This window comes from Pelobates fuscus, chromosome 4 (assembly GCF_036172605.1).
Source record: "Pelobates fuscus isolate aPelFus1 chromosome 4, aPelFus1.pri, whole genome shotgun sequence".
Taxonomy (NCBI): domain Eukaryota; kingdom Metazoa; phylum Chordata; class Amphibia; order Anura; family Pelobatidae; genus Pelobates; species Pelobates fuscus.
The window spans coordinates 322,808,271-322,832,981 of NC_086320.1; the positions used below are offsets into that span (position 1 = coordinate 322,808,271).

Genomic DNA, 24,711 nt, shown 5'->3' on the forward strand with positions numbered 1-24,711 from the left:
GCAGTGACCAAAAGACAAAGATTTTGTCTGAACCAAGTGCTCCATGGGTTTAGAACTTCTAGAGTAAAGAGTATTAGGATTTGACATATGCAGCATTCAGTGTAGATTTGTGATGATTCCTATTTCAGATCCTTTCCCGTTAAGCTTTTGAATGTCTTCAAACAGCGGCACAATGCAGAAAGAAGTTAGTGATTCTATAGAAATACTGGATTTAATGATTCTCTACAAGAAGCATCCAGTTGGCAGAGCACGCACCATAGGTCCTTAATGCTTCTCTATAATAAGTATAGGACAGAGACAGAAGCATTGATAACGTAAATATTGTAAAGCGCTGCGGAATTAGTTGGCACCATATAAATACTACTACTACTACTACTACTACTAATAATAATAACCACCGAGGTTATCAGAAGAGGTAGGGCTCTGCTGCTGAGACTGTCCCGGGGTTGGAAGACAGGCGAGTATAAAAATGTTTCTACCCAAACCACACAATTTTGTTTATTTAAGGGAGGGAGTGGACGATAAAGAATTATCCTCCCTGCTGAAACCCCTGCCCGCTTTACACAAGTATACAGGGTGAGGTGAAGGGGAGGATGATTGGAGAGTTTATTTGCACATGTACAAAAATTTGGTGGAGCACCTTCCTTCACGGTGAACTGCAGAACAGGTTGTTGGAGGTGAAGCAAAGGTTAGTTTCTCTGACATGTAGATGGCCAGTAAGTGGAGAAACTAGGCAACAACAAATCAAATTACATAGTTACATCATTGATAATTCAGGCACAGTACGTGCATCCCTAGAGGACAACAAGAAGCAGAAAGTAAGGATATATAAAGGAAGACAGCTGGACCTAGCAATTACTGCCACCCACTCCTTAAGGCAGTGTTTTTGCCAGCAATGTGGTTGTGGGTCTCACTACAGTGACACTTGGGTTGCAGGTTCGAATCCCAGCAGGGTTTATTCTGCCCTTCATCCTTCAGAGGTAGATTAAAGGAGTACCATTAAATTGGGTATTGGCAACACCCCCTGGATGTCAGGCGAAGGTAACATCTCCAGGATGTACCTGAAAACCAGAGTAATCTGAATGTAACCTTTCTTGGTTAAATAAATACTTTGTTATTATTAGTCAATAGGCCAATAATGCCTGGAGCACAGATATATACTCATTGTATCTGGCTTATGCAAAAATTCTTTAATTTAAAGCCACTAAAAATGTTCCATTCAAAAACAATGTATACAAAGGTTGGTGGAGTAATAGGTAAAGCCAGGCTTTTCATACAGCATACCACCTACCACACTGGTTTGATTACAGCACTCAATATTTACTTATGTTAGCATTCAGGATGTCCTGAGGACAGAGTTTGCCATTCACCGAAAGCACACCATACCGGTTTTGAAGGAAAAACACAAATCTAACACCTAGTGCAATAGACACAAAAGCTTGACTATAATCAAGCATTTAACCCCATGCCTGCAATGAAAGACCTCAAACTTCAATTCTCACCTGGGATCCACTTTACATTTTTAAAAACCAGATCTATGGCAACATTGGTTGCAATGCAATAAAAAGAAAAAAAAAAACACAAACAAAAAAACAAACAAAAAAAACAACAAGATTTACTAAAAACATTTCGCACAGCATAAAGTACGAGTAAAATGTAGTCACAATAGACCTTGGTAGAAACAAGCCCTAAACATTTAAGCAAGTAGTCAGATTAGACAAGGCAAATTTCTTTTGAATCTCTGCTCCTTCATCTGAATCCTAAATGGACACGACACCATCCTTTGTCAATGATCTTTGCATCCCACGTTCACACGTATGTGTATGTCAACTTCCTTTACATTAAGCATCAGGATGCAGAATTTCCTTTACACCCCTCCCCCATCACCAAGAGCTATATAATCCTGCCCATTTGGCAGTGCAGCCGCTTACGTTGCCTTGGGAACAGTGGGGCCCAATTTATAAGATCAATGGTTTGGTAGCAATGCAAAGCAGCCATGGCCTGCAAAATGGGGTCTGGAAAGCCAGGAAAGCTCATTTTCCCTCAAATTCTGTAGCAAACTATAACTTTGCAGGGATGGTTAAAAAATTAAAAAAACTTTTATGGTATTCTTTTAGGGCTTCAAAACAAATAGATTTAATTTTTCTAAATGCAAAGCCGTGTGTGTGTATAATATATATACACACACACACACTTCGTTTCAATTCACAAAAACAAAGAAATCTGAAGTATACGTTAAGGTTTTTCTCCCTTAAAGAAATTCAGTTTACATAAGTCTGCATATTACAACCATCTTGGCCCAAACATGAAAGCACTAGCCATCACCAGACTGGGAGTTTTTGCTAGTGTTATTAAGCAAACACACATCTCCATCATCCAGCTGGTGACTGTGGCTAATGGGTGTCCTCATCAATAAAAGTATTTGTCATATTCCACTCTTAGATGCTGCTAAAAAAGATCATCCTTCCTGAACAGAACTGCAAACAAATTCAGTGAGGTCAACGAGATCCCTTTGTACAGCGCTACGGAATCTGATGGCACTATATAAATAATAATAATAATAATAATGCCACATGCTGCCCCCAAACACCAACATATTTATCATAATTTGACAAAAGGTATTTAAAGCTACTTAAAGTCACTAGAACAGCTATAGATCATAAAGTATACAACAAGACAGGAAAAATCTAAAAATGTTTATAGGCAAGGTCTATGGTAATGTTTGACAGTACAAACCTTGTTATGCAAAAGTGGCAGAGCAGGGAAAGCCACAAACGAGGTAAGAGCAAGCTACATAACAGAAGGGGACTGTGGATCTTATATAGTAGTTTTAGAGAGGGGGAGGGGGGACACAATGGCATCTTGTGGAACCTAAGCTTTGAAAGGGGCTCAGAGACTAGTCCAAGCATATGGAAGGACACATCCACCACAAGCATAATACATGGCCTTCAAATCAAAATTTGATTAACACCATTTATTGTACATTTTCTAAATCAAACATGGATTTAAAGTTAAACAGAAAATAGAATAATATTGAAACGGAAGGAACAATCTACAAAAACAATACAAAATAAATTTTGGGTGCTACATGCCCTTCTGCAGGATGTGTTTAATAATTTATTTACCACCAATAGATTGATTTGTTCATGGCCAGAAAGAACAAGTAAAGATTGGCCTAAAATTAGTGTAAAATTGGAAGCAGCAGTCTTAAAATCTAACCTACACTTTATTTTTAGACTAAATATAGGCACTCGTTTCATCAAATAAGTTACCCTTTATTAAAAAAAATTAGATAAAAACGTGTGTGTTTATTACCATATAAGCCAAATGACAATTGCTAGATTATTTCCAAAACCTAGCTGCATTGCTTCATGTTACATACATGCATGCTCTCTGCTGCATTGTAGGGTGTGTGCAGTCACACCTCCTTTCCAAGACCAAAACACACACACTCCTCATTCACGCAAAGAAACAAACTAAACAAATACACAAAATTCGGGCAATTTACAAGCAACATTTTTAATTTTTTTAATGTTTATGGGCAACATGAAGATACTGCAAAATAGTTGGTATACCAAATGTAAATCTAGCAAAATATAAACCCCACTGTTAAGACTTGTAATATTTAGGCTTCAGAGCAATCTTAAGAATAATATTTTTTTTTTTTTTTTTTTTTTTTTTTTAAGAAAAGCAAAAATGTCTAATTGAATAATTTTAGATCTTAAATTCAGGAACCTTTTTATTTAGTAGTGGAGGAGAAAAAAAAGTGTTCGACATCTGACAGATGGGCTAAAAGGTGGTATGTAAACAGTTCTGATATTTAATTCTTATATTTACGAATGCACTATTTTTGAATGTTAGAAAATCAGTCTGCTGATTAATTATGCACAAGGCTGCACATCCCATAATTTTCAGCCCGTATATGCCATTTTTTCATACTAAAAGAATATAGATTACACAATATGGATATTTAAAATATATATTTTTAAGTAGTATTTGCTACTACTTGTGAACCATAGAGAACACAGGTAACAAGCAATTCCAAAGATTTAACCCCTTAAGGACACATGACGGAAATATTCCGTCATGATTACCTTTTAATTCTGTAGTTGTGTCCTTACGGGGTTAAGGAAGCAGCCTTCACAAATAAGACCTCACTTAAACAAGGGGGCAACTTGTAACAAAACTACATTTACAAGTAGGCATCTTATTTGCTTCACCTGTGTTACTACAAAAGCAATGGAGATAGCGGTTAAAAATTATACATTTAAAAAGTACTGATGTACAACATTTCAAGACTGTTTTGCATGAACCGCATAACAGTATTTAAAGGCAAATTAATTTTATGTATTTATCCTCTAAGGCCGTATTTAGAACTTAACTTGCTAGAGAAGACAGACCTTACTAATTATGTTTTAGCACAAATCTATGGTTTAAAAAAAAAAAAATTAAAAAAAATTGTACAAATGAGAAGAGCAGGTTGTATTTAAACCACAGTAACCGTTTAAACCTCAATGTTACGAGCCTTGATTCTCAAGAGGGTCAACTCAGTCTACAATTTGAAAATTAAGAAAAAGCCAAACGTTTCCAAGTGTATCCCAACATACTCAAAATGTCCACTTTACTAGCCAATGGTAAGCAGAAACCCACCCCTAGTGGCATAGGACTTGAAAAGATGTTTATACATATACATATTTAAACTACACCCCCCCAAAAAAATACATCATATTCTCTGAATTTATCAATAGTATCGGAATATTTAACAATGAAAGTTCTATAAAACATTATATAAACACTAACACTGCTCAGTGCTAAAAACCCTGCTACCTTTTGGCCATCCTTGCAAAAAAAAAAAAAAAAGAAAAAAAAAAAAGGTGGGCCCAAACTAAATTCTTGCATCAGGGCACTCTATACGTCATTTAGGCCACTGTGCAAGCCATAGGTTCACCACATCTCTATATATGTGGAATGACATCGCCCCTCAAATGTGAAATTCATGACAATTTATTGTGGGAGATTTTAAAGTCCAGAAACTCTTCTAGTGTTAAAATTCTCCCACAATCCTGAGCCAGGACTCAGCTAGGAGTGTGGCACTCAGCCCTGTGCCCTCTCAGGTATGTGGCAGGTAGTTAGCAGGGTTACCCACGTTGTGGAATCCTGGTGAACAAGCCGTGTAGGCAATGGGGCATTTATAAATTGAAAGGCTGTCCTTAGTCATTACCTGGGGCTAGTGATGGTGTATCTTTTAAGATAAAGTGGGTTTCATGTTGCAGTTTGCTGCAAGTGAGCCGCCGTGCCCAAACTAAAGGGGAGGAAGCAAAGGGCAGCCCACATTCCTGCAGCATGCTTGTTTATCGGCCAATCCCAGCCAAAGAAAGCTGTACGTTTAGCATAAACAGAAATCATTGCATTCTTGCGCACCTTTAAATTTATTTTTAACCATTGGTGTCTAAAAATATAAATTATTTTTATAACTGTACTCAACAACTTTGATGGGACAGATTCAGTTTAATAGTATAGTTAGGTGCTCACCCAGTCTCCACTCCTTCAAAAAAAAAAATCGTTAAAAACCCACTTCTTCATAAAAGCGTATCAATTAAACTGTTAATAGCTCCCAACTGATTCAACTTCTGCAACTGTCACTAGTCTAATACTATCCTTACCTTTTGTGTCATTTTACCCCACTCCCTCTAGCATGAAAGCTCATTGAGCAGGGCCCTCAACACCTCTGTTCCTGTGTTCAACTTGTCTGGTTACAACTACATGTCTGTTCGGCCACCAATTGTAAAGCACTGCGGAATTTGACGGCGCTCTACAAATATCATCATAATAATAACAGTATAGTTTTATTTTTTTAACCTCTGCCAAATGTCTGCTTTACTCTACTATAAATAATTTACTTAATTATAAAAAAAAATAAAAAATCCTTGTAGTGGCATTTCAAGCATGTCATTGATGGAGGGGAGAGGGAGAATGACATTGCACCACGAAAATGGACAATTCTAAAGTTTATTCAAAATTATTGCGAACATGCCACAATTGCCAAATTGGGGGAACATTTGCCTTTCAATTGGCAATCCCCTTGCCAACTCTCCAACATTTTCCAGCTTGGTGCACAATCTCCTAAGTTACTTCTACAGTGGTTATGAGTATTCTTTAAACAAAATTGTCATGCATGGCACTTGAATGTAAGAAATGGTCTAAAATGTTATAATGATAACCTGATAGGATGGTTCAACCACAAAGAAGAAGAAAAAAAAATGTAAAGTTAAAAGGCTTATAACAGAACCATCGCCCAGCGGCAAATAAAAAGACAGTTTTATATAAAAATAAAAAAATATAAAACTAGATAAGCGTTAACTGGTTGGATCAAAGGCAGAGGGTTCTTACCATCTATAGTGGTGTTCGTTTTGGAGGCAATTTTCAATTTAATTTTAGTCATAGTCTTGACTAAAGCGCCATTTTAGTCATTTTAAAAAAAACAAAACTTTTTTTTAAATTTAATTTGAAAAAAGGGGGTCAAGTCAAGACTGAGTAACGATTCTAACAAAAAAAAAAAAGTGAGATTACCCACATATAACCCACTATAACTGGTAAAAAAACAAAACAAAAAAAAAAAACAAATTAAAATATAGACTATTAGTATTTGAAGGGCATTTCTACATAATAGCGAAAAAGGAAAAAAAGGCAAAGTGAATTACACCAAAGTGACTTTTTATTTCTACACAGCTATCTTTCTTGATACTATATTTTTACTTAGGTTGATCAAGAATTAGTATATTTTCTCACACTTGCTGTGATTGATTTATACAAGCCAGATAGGCAGACCCACTGGTTTTCTCCTTTTTAATTTTACACTTTTCACAAGTCACTTTTTTGTTTTTCATTTAGCCTTTTTTCCCCCCTTTCACTATTCTGTAGATATAAACTTTATTAATATTTAAAGGGCATATTTTATTTTTTTGTTTCTTACCAATTATAGTGGGTTACACATGTTATATGTGGGTAATTAACTTTTGAGAATCGTAACCCATAGTCTTTTGACTTGGGACCCCCTTTTTTCAAATTAAGATTTGTTATTCTTTTTTCAATTTTGTATTTTCTGGGTTAAGCCCATATTACCCATTTAGTCCACTCTTGACTCTGGGGTCAGTTTTTCCTGCCCCTCTAGTCGTATTTTAGACATCGGATTTGTTTTTGTCGACTAAATCTTAAATGGTTGACTAAAATCTGATTAAAATTGTTAGTTGACAAAATTAACACTGATCTATAGTATCAAAAACACAAGATATAATGATATGGAAGTTCAGGCACAAAAACAAACATTGATATTTCATACCACACAAACACACAACACCAAACTTCACATTGTAAGAGCTGATGTATTACGTCAACATATTAAACATTCCAGTATGAGTCGACAAGGGAAGGGGGAGGTGGAGTGACAAGAGTACTCTGAAAATAGTCCAGTTATGACCTATATACACGTTGTCCTTTAAAAATGAAATGCAGGTTATATCAATTCACACAAAAAAATTCTTTGCCTTTGCACAAAGTTATTAATTGTAAATTATTTCAGATCCATAGTTTTGCAACTTAAGTAGACCGTACTTTACTCCCACCAATTAAACAATCCTCTTATTAACAGAAACAGAACACAAGCTTTGTTCAGGAATAAAAGGAAACCTCTGGTAAACTATGATGAAAAACTGCAGAAGATTAAAAATATGCCCCATTGCACTCAATTGAATTTTTTTTTTTTTTTTTTTTTTTTTTTTAAATACTGGTATTTCATAGGTTTCCACAGTCAAAACAGAATGGGGTTTTAAATTGGAGGGCATACAAAAAGTGCAAATATCCACAAAAAGAATGTTTCAAACAAATCAACGCACATTAAGCTTCATGGACGGCTGACTATTTGTGTTGTATGTACTGTTAGTTGTTTAGCATAAGAAAGGTCTTGTCCTCTTGCCAATGTGCCATGGCCCTCAATGAGTCAACACAACTTACACAGACAAATACAAAGGGCAGATAGCCTTGTGTAGCTACTGTAATGGGGGAGGTAGCATTATAACAGGTCACAAAGTATGTCTGCTACTGCCTTTTCAGAATTAGCCAAGTGTGGAAAAGGGTACAAGAATCAAAAGGAGAACCAGCTAGGATAGAGAAAAGAGTAAGAGAGAAGGGGGAAAAAAACAAAAACAAAAAACCCCTTTAAATAAAATGTGTGACTTGTAAGGAAATCAAAGCGACTGTATTTTTAAATTCGCAGCTTAACTTTTCAAATTTTACAAAACAAACATTTCATACACAGCCCTCAAATGTGAAATTCATGACTATTTATTGTGGGAGATTTTAAAGTCAGGAAACTCTGCTAGTGTTAAGATGGTGGTTTAGGTAAACTTAGGGTTACTTGAGTTTTAAGGGGGCTTTTAAATTGTTATCAGGGGAACTGAAACAACTGGATGAAGGCAATTTGGTTGCAATTTAATTTTAAATAACAAAACTGAAGCATAATGGAAGTGTGCATTCAAACAATATTGTGTGTGAGAATATATCTCTCTCAATGCAGGGTATTCAATTATAACATGTGGCTTAATAAAGTCAATATATTCCAAAACACTTTAGCAAACGCAACATAACAATGCCTACCTTTAGCAAATGTAGGTATGGGAAACTTTACTGTCCCATCAAGTGAGACTGCTCGGGGTGAAAGCACTTCTCAACTCATACTAAGTATTCAAACTGTGTTTAAATGAGTACAACACATTTTTGTATCAATAAAGTTGTAAGTTTTCATATAGAGCTAAAATTTTAATTAGGTTTGTTTTGTTAAGTGTAAAGAGAGGTTGTGTACATAAATGCATTATACACATGGTTGACAGAAGTGTTTGCCACAAGATACTCCGATAAAATTTGGCTTTTTATAAAGTGAAATGACCGATCCGTTTAAACAAGCAGCCAAATATGTTAAAGGTTTAGGTTTGGTGTTTTGCAGATATGTATTTTAAACTCTATACAGATGGCTATATCCCTCTAAAAAGTGTATAGACGAGTATAAATTCACACGAGGAAACAAAAGTTTGGCTACAAGTTTGTACAAATAAAAATAGTTTAAAATTTTTAAACTAAAACCACTACCCCCATTCTGGGTTGTTCCTGAACCTGCTTTCCCATTATTATTTTTTTTTTTTTTTTTTTAAACAGGCACCTATATGACCCCAGCCCAAAGTAGTAAATTAACAGTGCCACTGCTTTCCCTAGGTCTAACATACACTTTAATAGTGAAGCTAACAAAAGCTACATTTCTAGCTTAGGTCACAGAATATATTAGTAACCTTCTCATTTGCCATGTGTTGCGTTGCTCTACAGTAGTCTAGGTGATTTGTTCCATGGCCCCATCACGTTTACCAGCTATAATGATTCAGCAATACACAACATACACTTTCACTTTCAGTTTAGAATTATGCAACCTTAAAACATACAATTTTCTTGTTGCAGCACTGAATTTGGTAAAGTTATAGAAGGTAACACTCACTTTTGCACAAACATGGAAGGGTGCACAGTACCCATTCTAGAACTACATTACTGGGTTAATCATTAACGTGTATGTACATACAAGGGAGCTGCAAATACTGCTTGCAGTTTAACCCTTTGTGAGCCCAGCAGCAAAATATCTTTTTGAGAAGGGTTCACTTTTGATGCAAAACATGCCACCCCTTCCTACCATCAAGCCTCACTGAAGGTGCATTTTGGAGAGACTGGTGAGAGCAACTTCTCCAGAAATATGAAGACTATACAGAATGCTTGATAGAAGGGAGAAGGGGTCTAGAAAAGGAATAGGCAACTTTTGGCCCTCCAGACATTGTGGACTACATCTCCCATAATGCTGGCAAAGGATCAGGGGAGATGTAGTCCACAAAATCTGGAATGGTCATTTTGAAAACACCATAGGTTATCATATCAAAAGAAATACTAATAACAGTTATTCATTTTAGAATTAAAAATTGTATTTCAGTAATTATATACACAAAAATTGTGCTTCATGTTTAACAGTGGAGATTTCTTACAGACCACTGGAATCCTGATGTGGCTTAGTCTTGTTAAAAGACACACTAAGCACTAAAACTACTTTAGCTTAATGGAGTGGTTTTGGTGTTTTGATCATGCCCCTGCATTCTAACAGCTCAATATTCTACCATTTAGGAGTTTATCATGCAGACCTAACCACACCTCCACTGCGTGTAAATCAGTCTCCCTACACATATCCTGTTAAGAAAGCTCTGATTTATAAACTTCCTTTATTGCAAAGTGTTTAAATTAGAATTTCTAAACATCTGCTCTGTTAATTTTTACTTGTGAGGGAAAAATAAATAAATCACTACATGTTAAAGGGACATTATAGGCACCCAGACCGTCTCCTTGAAGTGGTCTGAGTGCAGTGCCCCTGCCCCCATAACCATGGGGATGCACTAATGCACATACGGGTCCCCCATTACCATGGCCTTGCGGGGAGGTGGAGATTCAGCCAGCACCAAAGACCATGGCACGGGAATGGTAAGTGAAAGGGATTTTAACCCACTCGTGACCGTGGGGGAGGAGCATACTAAAGTGTTAGGAATAAAATGTCATTCCTAATTCTATAGTGCTCCTTTAAATTAAGATATCTATGCCTCTACCCTGCAGCTCTGTGCCTCCATCTTAGCTCTCTGTCAATAGTTATTATACACTCTGTCCTACACACTTCTATACACATACAGAAAGCAGGAGAATATAAAAACAAACATTGATATTTCATACCACACAAACACACAACACCAAACTTCACAAAAATTGTAAGAGCTGATGTATTACGTCAACATATTAAACATTCCAGTATGAGTCGACAAGGGAAGGGGGAGGTGGAGTGACAAGAGTACTCTGAAAATAGTCCAGTTATGACCTATATACACGTTGTCCTTTAAAAATGAAATGCAGGTTATATCAATTCACACAAAAAAATTCTTTGCCTTTGCACAAAGTTATTAATTGTAAATTATTTCAGATCCATAGTTTTGCAACTTAAGTAGACCGTACTTTACTCCCACCAATTATTAAACAATCCTCTTATTAACAGAAACAGAACACAAGCTTTGTTCAGGAATAAAATGAAACCTGTTGGATGCATCATCATTTACCATGTCTGAACTGAATGTCTTTCCAAAACTTAATGTCTAAACTGAAAAGAAAAAGCATCTTGTGAACCTAAGTTATAGGAAATTTTCAGAGTTTTATTCAATGGTATAAATTCAAGAGTAATTTGTCGTGTCATTTCCCAAAAGCAACCATGCTGGAGAAAACCACATTGACCCTTTGCAAGTCTACCAGATTCAAATATCTAAAAGGTATAAATGTAACAAATAAATGTAACAAAAAAAAAAAAAACACAACCCCGACAGCCAGCTCTAAATCCATTGGTTTAAAACAGAAGTTTTAAGAATTCTGTCCCACTCTCTCTAAGCATTACTTTTATAAATCCCCTATTGTAAGTTTGCCAAAAGTTTTGCATAGAACAGCTGACAAAGCAGCACACTTAGTCATGAAGCGGTCAAGTTTTATCAAATTTAGCTGAGTGAATGAGATACTCCATTGGATACGATCTTGAAAGGAAGGCAAGAATGCTTGGGATGTGAATAAGGCTTTACTGAACAAAACATGACTAAAGTCTGTTTTATATATCAAAAGGGTAGGTACAAGATGTTTTGTGTTTGTCATGTCAAATGTCCCATAATTTTTTAATATTTTATACATCTGCATCAAGCTCTCTTAGTGTTCTCAGCTTAGGAATGCAGTAGGCTTTCTATATATTTTCATATTTCAGAAGCATCAGGGGACACAGGATGCATGCACACCAATTGCCCTACTGTCAAAATGATGCCCCTCAGAAGAAAAAAAAAGATGCATTAGCAGTGTCCAGCTTTATACTGCGGTGCATAGCAACACAAAAGATTAAGAACATTGATTTTCAAAAGTCTTAATAAAAAAGGTATGCCTCTAGTATCTGTCAGAGAGCTACAAGAGATAGTTCCCTTAATCGGCTAGGTTTTAAATTGTACATTGACTACAGGTGCAGCAGCACCGACAAATTTTTTGATAAACCTTTCTGAACATAAAATCAAAACAGACAACCCAGACCTTATGAATAACTGAAAGAATCTTTACCACCACATACTGAAAATGTAACGTTCTTAAACCCATTAAAAATGATTCAATGAGGGTGTTTATTTTATTTTTTTCTTATCAAGAATGTAGTTTGGTCTATTTCATGCATAATCTGATCACAAATTAAGCATGCCATGTAAACTACTAAGAAGACCCCTCAAGTTTTAATGTTTAAAGGGGCACTATAGTCACCCAGACCACTTTATCTTATTGAAGTAGTCTTGGTGTAGTGTACGGTCACAGTTAGTCCTACAATGTAAAACATTGCAGTTTCAGAGAAACTACTATAATTACCTTGCAGGACTAAAACTACCACTGGTAGCGATCAGCCAGCCACAAGAGGCACTTCCTGGACGCTACCAGACCCCAGCGGTCCTCTAATGGATGCTGGATGACCTCACACTCTGCATGAGGACATCCAGTGTCAGTGAGATCACCATAGGAAAGCATTGAAACAATGGGCATTAGGCCTCTCCGTAAGATAATGTCTAAGGAGGCAGATTGGCACTGGCATCAAGTGAGTAAAAAAAAAAGTTTGACCCCTTTACATGCATACAGATTTGTATTCCGAATACTAGTATCCTTTTTTAAAACACCTCTGGGCAAGAATAAAACTAGACTATAACTGCGAGGTTTTTAAAACTTATATTGCCGGGTGCGCGGGACATGCAGCTCTGGATACCAGACAGAAAAAAAAAAGTCACCCCTGTAAATGCATGGCTGAAAGACGCAAGGAGAAAATAAAAAATAAAAATCTCACTCCCTGTATTGCATATGAATACATAAGAAGATTGCAATCTCTCACAACAAACAGATGTTTCTTGATAGCAAGCAACACCCCCTACTATCCACCAAAAATTTTTTACAATTTTTTTACACAATACTGAATATTCCCTAAACCAGGTTGGATAAAAACAAACAGCAGAGGGTCAGAGATTTTATTTTAATTTTTTTGGTCTTGGATTTTGCAATGGAGTACCAAATTTATAAAAACCTCTCTTTGCAGAACAGCAATGCTTACAGTGCAGGGTTTAAATGCCTCTACTGGCTGCTACTCAGCCACTAGAGGCGCTTCCAATGCAACGGAGTAAAAAAGCTTTAATCAAAGGGTCGCATGCGCACAAGCCACCCAATGCTTTTCTAAGGGAAAGCATTGGCTTGATGGAACAAGATTGATTTTCTCAGTCAAGGAAGTGTGGCAAATATGGAAGGAGAAGTTTTGCATGATTTGACAGACAATTAAAATGGCTATTTACCCTTTAGAGAGTAAGTCACCTAAACAGTGACTAGGACCTTATAGGGCTAGGAAGTTTAACCCCTTAAGGACACATGACACACCATGATCCCCTTTATTCCAGAAGTTTGGTCCTTAAGGGGTTAAGGTGCAGTTTACGTAAGCTACACAACCTCAAGAAAGAAAAAAAAAGAAAAAAAAAGAAAAAAAAACACTTTGCCATGCAAGAAATTACCAAGGTAAAAACAGATTGCTAAAATGGCAGAATAAAAAATAAATTATATATATATTTTTGTTAGAATGGGTCAAACTATAGTAAAGCATATTTTAAAGAGGGGTCTAAGCACCATAACCATGTTTCCACAGAGCAGCTCTGCCTGTAAATTATATCAATATAGATGAAATTGAGATTTGCCAACGCTGAAGTGGAATTTCTACATTAGCAGAAGGCAGGCAAACTCTGGGTGACTATTGGATTTGGTCAAAAAGCTCAACAATAGTTTAATAATGAACAGGAGGATGGTGCAATGGGCCTAATGGCACTGTAGCCATTACATCAGGATGTAGGGATGGAGTTGCAATTCAACAATCTGCAGACAATATAATGTCCTACTGAATATGGAATGTGTATGCGCAGATCGGGATATTTGGGGGAAGGTGGATTCAGGTATTTATAATATGCAATATACAGTAAAATTGGTATTTATATAGTTCCCAACTTATATCGCATCACTTTACAATATTATAAAGAGGAAAAATATATAAAGTGAGACAATTACAAAATGCTGCAGGTCCAATAGGACCCTACTCACGATAGCTTACAATATAGAAGTGTACAGAATTAGGCTGCCATACTATTTTTCTGGGTATAAAATGTGCTTTCGCTTGGACAAAGTGTAAATTACAGTAACAATACCAAAAAAAATTAACGTAATATCTATATATATTTATTTTTCCATTCACAAAATACATAAAGGTATGGTAGGAACTACTTTTACTTGGTTATAGCAGTACAGTTGACCAAAGAATGTGCGGAGCTTAAAAGCTTACACCAAGAATCACAACCAGCCTATCACACTGTAGTGGTTATGATGTGAAGAGTACCCTGTACCGGTTCCACAGTAATGCTGCAAAATATCCAGCAACAGGCTCCGATGCTCCCTGGTGGTCCAGTGACATACTTCTGCAGAGCTGCAGAAGCCTTGGGGGTTGGCATTCATTGACAGAGCGTCCTCTGACTGCACTCAGTCAATGACTCATTGTGTGCAACAAAAGGAGCACAGAACGGATATTAGCTAGCCTGGATATCTAGTGGCTGGTTAATGGCAACCCTATGTCACTGCCAGAGTTGGATTTATACTTCCAACAGCACAGTGGTTAATCTCTCTATGGCACCATGACCACTTCAAATCATTAAAGTGGTCATATTCTTTGGAGTAACCCTTTAAGCAAGATTTGTTTTAGTTACCATTTAATTGTACCCACCACTCATCAGCAAAAGGAATCCCACATTAGGGAAAACAGACAGGGGAGAAAAAAAAATAAAAAAAATTAAAAATAGCCGCAAGATCAAGATATCAAGATCCAATGCAAGCAGAAAAATAAAAAAGGTAATTGATCAGGGATGAGATTATAATCATTAAATGGCCACTACATGTGCTCCACAACTTTTTGTTAATGGAGTGGCTTTGGTATACAGACCATGTCTCTGCAGTCTCACTGCTCAATTCTCATTTAGAAGTTAAATCACTTTCTATATGCAGCCCTAGCCACACCCCTCAGAACATAACTTACACAGTCTTATTAAGTGCTTCCTGTAAATAGTTATCTAATGTTTACACTTCCTTTAATGCATATTCTGTTTAGTTATTTATGTAGCGCCATCAGATTCCGTGGCGCTGTACAATGGGTTAAGAATTTCTCTCACTGTCTGTTACTAGCCTACTAGACCCTGCAGGAGCCTTTTGTTTGCAAAGTCCTAAAGTTCAATTTACAGAGCAGGAGATAACATCTAAAGCAAGTTAACATTTAATGAATGACAACATAAAAATAACTCTGTATGATTGGTTAAAAGACTGGTTGCTTCCATCTTAGCTCCATGTCAAACAGGGTTATATTTTAAAATTTCTTATGCTCTATTGGGCACCAATACAGAATCTACCTCAACTCTTACAATGTTTTTTTTTTATATATATTTATTTACACATACATACATACATACATACATACATACATACACACACACACGATGGCACTCACCCTTTCAATCAAATAACCTAGTAGGTGCCATGGTGCAATCCTACGCTGAAGGAAGAGAATGAGAGAGATATATAATAGAGATATTATATAGAAAATAGAGATGCACTCTTCGGTCTTTGAAAAAATAAAGTGGTATTTAATACATCAAAAAGTTTACAATAATCCGATCGACGTTTCGACCCGTTCGGGTCTTCCTCAAGATCAACATGTAAACGTATTATCTATTTTCTATAAAAAAAAATTTAAAAAAAATACATACATACTAAAATGTATGTGACTGGACCAATCTCCAGTCATTAGATAGTGCAACACATTCAATATGTCGCGCCCCCCCCCCCGCCCCCCCCATATTAAGGAGTATTAAAACAGAAGCACCTTTCCCCACAAAAACACAGATCTATTTAAAGCAGTATTAATCACGTCTTTAAATTTTACAAGGGCCCCAAAAAGGGAACAGCTTGATTTGTGTGCAGGTGAGAGAGGGCAAAATACTTTCCTGAAGCAGTCCCTCCTCAGCATTGTCATCAAGGCAGGTATTGCTGTCAAGAGCTAAAGAAACAGGGTGGTAAGTACATCAGCACTACTGCACTGTTGCGCACGTGCAAAAAAGTATATAACTGGGCCTGTGGAAGATCCTGCAAGATCTTCCATAAATAATATCTTGCACACGCAATAAGATGTTATAGGCATGTAATGCACATGACACAAGATGCTGCATGTCCCATCAGCTGTGAACTGTTGCAATCACAGTACGTCAAATTCCCAAAATTTTATAAACAAAAAGCATCTGTTTTTCTGGCAGTGCAGTGACTCCCTCCCTCCTTCCCACCCCCCATACCATGTTGCTGAAAGGGTTAAAAACCCTTCAGTGGGGGCGGGGCCTGACGTCCAAGATGGCCGGACGTGTCTTCAACTAGCTCCTGCAAAATACGAGCCAAACCTCAGAATATGAGGCTTTACTCCTGGATAAACTAAGCCAGCCACTCATAGCAAACAGAAACCACAGCCTGAAGAGCAGTTCCAGCCTGAACAAAACTGATCTGCCTGAAGGAGACCTCGTCCGGCCTGGAGTGACTAGCAGCCTGAAGGCGGAGAGAGGCGGCCGATCTCCCGCCTTGGAGCACACATCTCACTGCAGTCCCAGGACTCTGGGGCCCCAAACCCCCCCCCCCTCTGGACCGGTGGGGGTGATCCCGGTCCCCACTGAGAATACTAACCACGTTGCCGCAATCACAGCGATCCCAGATGATCTTGAGACCGCATGGCGGAACAAAGATGGCCGACGTGCCGACTGTCCCAGGGAGCCAAGCAGAATCAGAGAGCTCAGACTGGGTGAAAAGCTTCACGGACAGATTCGACAAACTCTGTCATGACTTCTGGGCTCGCATTGCAAGTCGCACATGCACCCCCACCTCACCCATCCAAACCCAGCGACAATCACTGAGGACCACCGCCTTGATACGGCTCAAGCCCGCAAAGCTCACATTTCCCTACTGTACCTCGACACCACAACCGGGAAGGCGGAGGAGGAGAAAGCCGAAAGTGCACCGACCACAGAAACACTACACCTACGGCAGCCTTCACTCACCTGGGCCCAAATCCAACCTGGAACAAATCCAAAGACATATCCCACATCCACGGGATACAGAGACTCTGTACGCAAAGCAGGCCACAGGCGGCAGATCCGGAGACCACGTAGTCGAAGCAGGGCATGCCTGGACCGGAGGGCAAGGTGCACTGGACGGTACTAGAGCCAGGGGCAAGTGGGGCACTGCTATATGGGACTTAAACAATAAAACTCTGTCAGGTCCACAGCAATGCCAGAAGGGCATAGGATAAGCTGAGTAAAAACAAAAGCCTAAGCCAGGGGGTCCCTCAATCCTTCCTTAAACTGACCCTTTAGCATACTTGAGGCAGCAGTTTCCTTATGTTTCCCCATGTTTTCTTTTATGCTCTTGTGTTTGCTTATGTCTGCTCTCTGCATAACAACAGTATTCCAGCCAGTACCAGTGGTATTATCTCTCCTGTTTCATATAACTACCTAACTATTGTTCGTTATGAAAAAATATGCATCCAGATAACATGTCTAGCTTGTATACCAGCTTTTCTATATACACTGTTATGTCTGCCTTTACTCATGAAAAAAAAAAAAAAAAGAGGCTGTCTGCTCACGGAGCCTATCGTACTTGACTGCATTTAATGTTAACGTGCTGATTGCTCCTACTGCTATTTTTTGTTGTTCATAACGTCTCAAATAAAATAAAGAATTAAAAAAAAAAAAAAAAAAAAAAACCTTCAGTGACTTGCCTGAATCCAGCGCCGATGTCCCTCGGCGCTGGGTCAGGCTCCGCCCACGCTCCTCCCCCACCGATGTCAGCTAAGTATGGGAGACCTAATGCGCATCAATGCATAGCGTGAGGACGTCCAACATCATTTTAAACACTGTTTAAGAAGTTGGAAATCCTTCTAGTGACGGTCTAATAGACAGTCACTAGAGGAGGACTTAACCCTGCAAGGTAATTATTGCAGTTTTTATAAGCTGCAATAATTACCTTACAGGGGTAAGGATGATGGGAGTTGGCACCCAGACCACTCCAATGAGCAGAAGTGGTCTGGGTGCCTGGAGTGTCCCTTTAAGGTTATAAGAGATATAGTAAACCCTGCATATCAGTAAGAAGAATGCAACACAGAACAGCTTCAGTCCTGCATGTTTAAGTAAGGCCACGCAAATAATGCAATTACTCAGACTAGTATGATAAAGACATAAGTACTTGTTTTTAATGTCAGTGGTTTTGTTAAATTACTGCAGAGATAAACGGCAATAATTCTGAGTGGCCTATGGCACAGATCAAACTACACCAGCACTTAGAAAATTGGTTTATTTGTAGATCAACCTTGTTACAACTCATATTATGGCAAGACCATAAGTGAGAGGAGGAAAAGGTTTAGGGGGGACAATAGTGGAAAGAAGTCTAACGTTCTTTTTTTTCTGCTAGTGGTCAGTTAACTGGAATGTATCTCAATCGTGGGAGGGTTCCAAGTCGATCCAGCTTGCACAAGTGAGCAATAATTAATACACAGGGTGGTAAAAGGAGGAATGTTTAATGGATCCTCTTTTTTAATTTTTTTACACCAAATGGAGAATAACATGGTTACCCTCAGTTTACTTTAGTGCCCTACACAACTACACCACTAGGAACACCAACAGTACTAGGATGCAAACAATTGCACTAAGTCCAACCAAAACGTTTTGATAAATAGGTAGTTAGTAACCAAAGTACAGAATTTTTTTCCTAATTTTTTTTTTTTTTACATGTGCAGAATGCATATATGACCAGACATATTTGGAATACTAGAAAAGTGATGGGACATTATTTTTTTAAAGATTGACAGCCTTGGCATGGTAAAAAGTGAATATAAACATAAGAATATTTAAGCATCTAATTTTTGCCAGGGGGAAAAAAAAAATGTATTTAAAAATTCAATTATGTGGGCTTTGAATCTAGTCTCATAGTTGGGAGATCCCTCTGGCGTATAAGTATGTGGTGTCACAGGCAAATATATATATTTAGTATGCAGGAAGCAAACTGGATGATTCTTTCACTTGTAGGTATGGGATGAGTTCAACTAGAATAAAATTAGGCACTAGACATTTCAAAGCTGTACAATACTGAAATGGTTAATAAATAGAACTTTCTGGTGAAAATTTACAGTGAATTTTGCAGTGCTTATAAGAGAAACAAAAACTAAAATTGCCCAGTCAAATGGAAAAAAAAAGTCACATTAGCTAAAAGATGTAGAACACAAAATGTTATCGTTTATGATAAAATACGTTGCTATGTTAATTGTTAAACTTTGTAGCTGATTAGGACAAAAAAAACATCCTTTAAATTTACAGGATATGAATACACTTACTTTTTTAGGCTTATCAATGAAAATTCTGAGAGGATATATTTTGTTCTTGTAACTTGTGGTTTTGTGTAACTACACAAAACATTTCAACAGGGTTACTTCTAGAAAATGTGCAGATTTCATTACAAAAATATTGTTTTATGTAGAAGAAAAATATAATAAATTGTATAGAATTTAAAATCGCAGTCTAGAATTCATTAAGGACAACACGGCTAGAGAGAAGAAAAAACAAAAACACTACTGCATTCCTATGATAATCTCTAGAGACTTCGCTATATGGTAACCATGAGCCAACAGTAGGCTTCAAGTCCTGTTCCACTACTCTCCCCTCCCCCAGGCAGACACTATGCCTCTCCTAGTATCAGGAAATCCCTGGCCGGACCAATATTCCTTTCCTACAGCTTCTTTTAATGCTTCACTAAGTCTCCTGCATGATGCATCCCTATATTCCCATCCTGTCTTTCACAGCAGGTATAAAGGTCATCCCAGCACTGTGGGAGTGTCCATCTTAGATCTCTAGAAGTCCCAACATGGGTTGGAAAACAGACTACTTGGCCTTAGAATTTTACTGTGCATAACAAATCAAGCACAGTTTTCAATGATTGGCTATCAGAATGCAGCAGCAACTTTATGGCAACCCTAACTGACACCACCTCTTGACCCTCCCTTACATGAAAGGATTTAGATTGCACATTCCCAACCCCCCCCCCCCCCCCCCCTTCTCCTAACCCATAATGCACTGCCTGAATGGCTTCTGCAAGAATCAAAGTGATGAGGGTGTTGTAGGAGGGGATATATATGCATTTACAAAAACACATTATGCGAGTATTTTATTTATTTATTTATTTAGTCCTTATTGCATATAATGGTGGGAGGTGGTAAACTGGGACCAAAACTTTTAATTCATTACTTTAATCAAATCATGGTCCTCCATTAGCAGCTTAACAATGAGGGTCACCCAAAATCAGAAAAGAAACCCTGCACATTTGAGGGGGAGGGGGAATATAGAACAGAACAGAAAAGCCTGCTGTGGCCCGCTGGATTTATTTATTTTTTTCAACAAAACAGCAGGGTAGGTGGGTGTGCTTTAACTGGGTATATACATTTACCTTACAAATACTTTTCCTACCACCCACACCTTAATTAACCCATTCAGTACACGTTTAATGTGTAGATAAAGCAGGCAAAGAACAATTCAATTAATTTGCCCCCTCCAACATGGAAATTAGGGAGAGGAAGAAAACGCCTTTGAAATAAAAAAAAGAAAATCTCACTGCCTCAAAGTATACCTATAGTTTAATATTGTAATACACACACAAAAAAATATATTAAGTGTCCTTGGTCATCTGTATACAAGTTCATTAAACACTTTGCTATTTTAGTTAATTTGGTATAAATGCTAGTACATTTTATATGAAGGGGACAAAAAGGGACCACATTTTTTTATTAATCTTCAATAAAGACATCCATACACTAAGCATCAAACATATGTGGGGGGAGAGTAGGGGGGAATGTTTAAAAAATAATAATAATAATAATAATAATAATAATAATAATAATAATAATAATAATAATAATAATAATAATAATAATAATAATACATTTAAACCCTTTATTTTATTTTTTTAAATGGTGTTTGGGTATGATAAAATAAAGAAGTCACATTGCAAACTGTAAGCAATATACAGACAAAATATTGCAACCATACAAAACATAGCTAAATTGTAAAACAACAAATGAGTTCCTACATATGTTTTAGGAAATATAAAATTAAAAGCTTTAAATTTTCTTAAATAAAATATATATATATTTATTTTTTACTTTGAGGGCCTTATTTTACCTCCCACAATATTTAGCTCTTGCTTCTAATATCGTGAGAGGATCTACCAATGGAGTAATTCAAAAGAGGCATGTAGAGTTACAATGAATAGTATCCCAGTTTGGCCTCAAAATGGCAGCAAGTTACAAGTGAGGCCCAGCCTACAGAAAAGCTAGGCCATAGGAAAACAACTTCCACAGCATGGGGGCACAGAGTAAGCAGGGAGGGGATTAAAAATTAAAAAAAAAAAAAAAAAAATACTTCGCTGCTTCGGTAATGCAACTGTTTTTTTTACGTTGAAAAAAAAAAAAAAAAATATATATATATATATATATATATATATATATATATATATATAAACATTTGCATGTTAAAACAAGTATTTATTAATTTACATTAGACTATCTGGATAGATAAATAAAAGGAGCAAATATAAAAAAACAACACTGTATAATATCATGCAAGCACACTAAAGATGTGCACTATAGAAGAAAGCTGATGAAATATATATTTAAAAAGCACACAGGAAAAATATGGAGTCAGTCACGTGTTTGGATTGCAGGCCCTTGTGGGTTAAAGTTCAATCCAAGATGGTCTAAGAAAAGTTACCAAAATAATATTACTCCATATTTATCAAGTTAAAGAATAAAGATTTGTATTTATTACCAAAACCTACAATACCAACAGTGAGACAAGAGGATGAAAATGCCAAGGAAAAATTCTAAATGTTAATGCATTGACACATGCCCAAATAAGGGGTTTACTCTCAATCAAGGAAATTAAGAACCCAATTTGCATATAGATTTGAAAAAAAAAAAAAAGTTACACATAAACACAAATCTGGTGTTTAATTCACCACAACATACAGTTCAGGAAATAATCACATTGTTGTATTTTGCTCAATTAAAAATATATCTGTAAATGCATGTTTTCACAGAAGAGTGTAGTAAAACTATAAATCTTAAAACACACCTTAACACCGATTTGAAGGAAAAATAAAATAAAATTACCTCTGTCTTTTAGGTACTGAATGTTCAACTTCTATAACTTTGCCATGCAATTCAACTTTCCCTGTAAAGAAAATACATGGGAATTAGACTTACTGGGGTATTCATAGTACTCATGGATACCATTTATCTTACTCCCTATTAGAAGGATGATAAAGGCCAAAAAAAGCAACATGTTTCCATCCAATGGAGAGGGTAAAGCTATTTTTATCGACCCCCATAGATCTAGAATTATGCATCAGCCATGATTAGACATACATATATACACACACACACACGAATGATGGTCTAAATAATATTAAGGAGAAAATAAGCAGAGGTCTTCTAAAAAGGAAGTAGCAGCTAGTGTGAGATCAGCAATGCAATAATGAATAATTTAGGCGCAGAGATGGAGGGGGTGGGTTGTCATGGGTGGAAGAGAATGAGTGGGTATAGTAAGGTCTTGGGCAGCTGTGTTAGTGGCAAAATAGAGCTTCTGCACTTTTTCTATGACAATCCTCGATAGCATGTGGATCGGAGCAGCTGTCGCTTGATGGATAGTGTGCAGCCGAGGCTCGTGATCGAGTCATGTGCGTGTTTACGCGTGTAGATAACATTTTTTTTTTTTATGAATGAGCCCCTATGGATCTTTGCAGATTAAGGCCAAGGGGCACTCCGACTTAGGGAAGTAGCAGTCCTAATTACATTTATCAAATAAAATAACTCTCAAATGAGTGGAAGGAGCTGCTAAATCCTCACTAGAGCACGAGTGTTTTCGTGGTTTCGGCAACGGGACATGTTTCCCGGTAGCCAAGAGTGATCACTCACCCTGTAGTAAGGCAAAGCACCTATATAGTTATTATCCAGCACCAAGCAGGGTTATCACATGCAAAAAGAATGCAGCCAGCCTCTCTCCCCCTACCATCTCGGTTACATATTATAAACACGCGTGGGTGTCATTACCTTGCGATAAGTAAGGGGTGCATTTATTAAAAAGAGGGGGTTAACCCTGTAGAAGCCGAAAACTACCTACCCTTGCAGAGCTTCGAAATAGAACACGTAGGAATAGTCAGCGTTCTATCCCACGGCCGTGCGTGGAACGTGGTGCACAGAGTGGGCCACCACCCACGCCACGGTTTAATTTAGCGTGCAAGGCAATGGGTTAAACGAGCAAAGTGACCGGAATTGGGAGTTAATGAGCCGTTGAGAGCACCTGGATGTAGAGGATCCCGAGGGGTACCACCACCCCCCACTCTGCGTGTGATCACGAAGTGCCCTTGTACACTTCAGTCACAACAAGACTAAGCTCACCCCGTATATCCACCCAAAGAACCCTAGTTTGCACGCGCACACATCCCCCACCACTACCAGCAGCATGTACTCACAACACACCCCAGGGGCAAGCGAGCTTTAGCAATGGCTGCGTGTACTCCCCCTCCATGCACTAGTGTAGACTACGTTATTTGCAAATTAGAACCTTAAAATAAAAAGTAATCAGACAGGGTTGAAGGTCGTTGTACAACCTGATGCCCTTTGCAGGCTCAGTGCTTTAAATGACCCTCCCAGGTCAGCAGAGTTGGGGGCGCACCCCCTTCTTGCGCAGGGTCCCAGGTTAGAGGCCAAAAGTGGTGTGGGGGGCACAGGGCAGAAGAGGGGGGATTTCAGCCTCTACCAGCCTGCCTCCCTCCCTCCCTCCCTCTCCCAGTGGGATTACCTGAGAGGGTGTCGATGGCCTTCATAGCCCAATTCTCATCAGGACAGTCCACAAACGCGTATCCAGTCTTGACCAGAAACTGTCCAGTGAAAGGGATCTTTGACTCCTTGAAGAGACTTTCCAAATCCGGGGGGCTTACGTTTTCGCTGAGGTTTCCAATATACAGCTTGTTCATTGTAAAAAAAAAAAAAAAAAAAAAATGTCAAATTAAAAAAAAAATCTTAAAACGGAACGAAAAAAAACACGAGATCGCCCCCAAACAACCTTCTGCAATGTTTGCACGGAATAAAGAGGCGGGGGGGGAGCAGTGCACGCTGAGGAGTGATCAGCTCTGTAGTCGCAGCCGGACTCAAAGATAGAATTGAGAGGGAAAAAAAAAAGAGGAGCAATATGGGCTGTTATCCGGATGTGCAGAAAAAAAAGGGAGGAAAAAAGCGTTTTGACTAGAATGGCGGCCTTAGGAGGGAGGAAAAAAAAAAACCAAAAAAAAAAATAAAAAACTACTTTTTGTCTTCCCCCCCAAATCCTTTTGGCAGGCAGACTGTGAAAATGTCACTCTACGTTAATGTAGGCGCCGCCTCTAAAT

General features: G+C 37.8%; 1 protein-coding gene across 1 annotated transcript in view; it reads right to left on the reverse strand.

Moving 5' to 3' along the window:
- The window catches only part of IGF2BP3 (insulin like growth factor 2 mRNA binding protein 3), an 85,710-nt gene extending 61,393 nt beyond the window's left edge, over positions 1-24,317 (reverse strand). Inside the window, exons 1-2 of the mRNA XM_063450713.1 lie at positions 24,126-24,317; positions 22,436-22,496 (exon numbers count right to left, since the gene is read on the reverse strand). Coding sequence (XP_063306783.1) covers positions 22,436-22,496; positions 24,126-24,300 — 236 coding nt within the window. The 5' untranslated portion in view covers positions 24,301-24,317. The remainder of the gene's footprint in view (positions 1-22,435; positions 22,497-24,125) is intronic.
- Between the last annotated feature and the right edge of the window lie 394 nt (positions 24,318-24,711).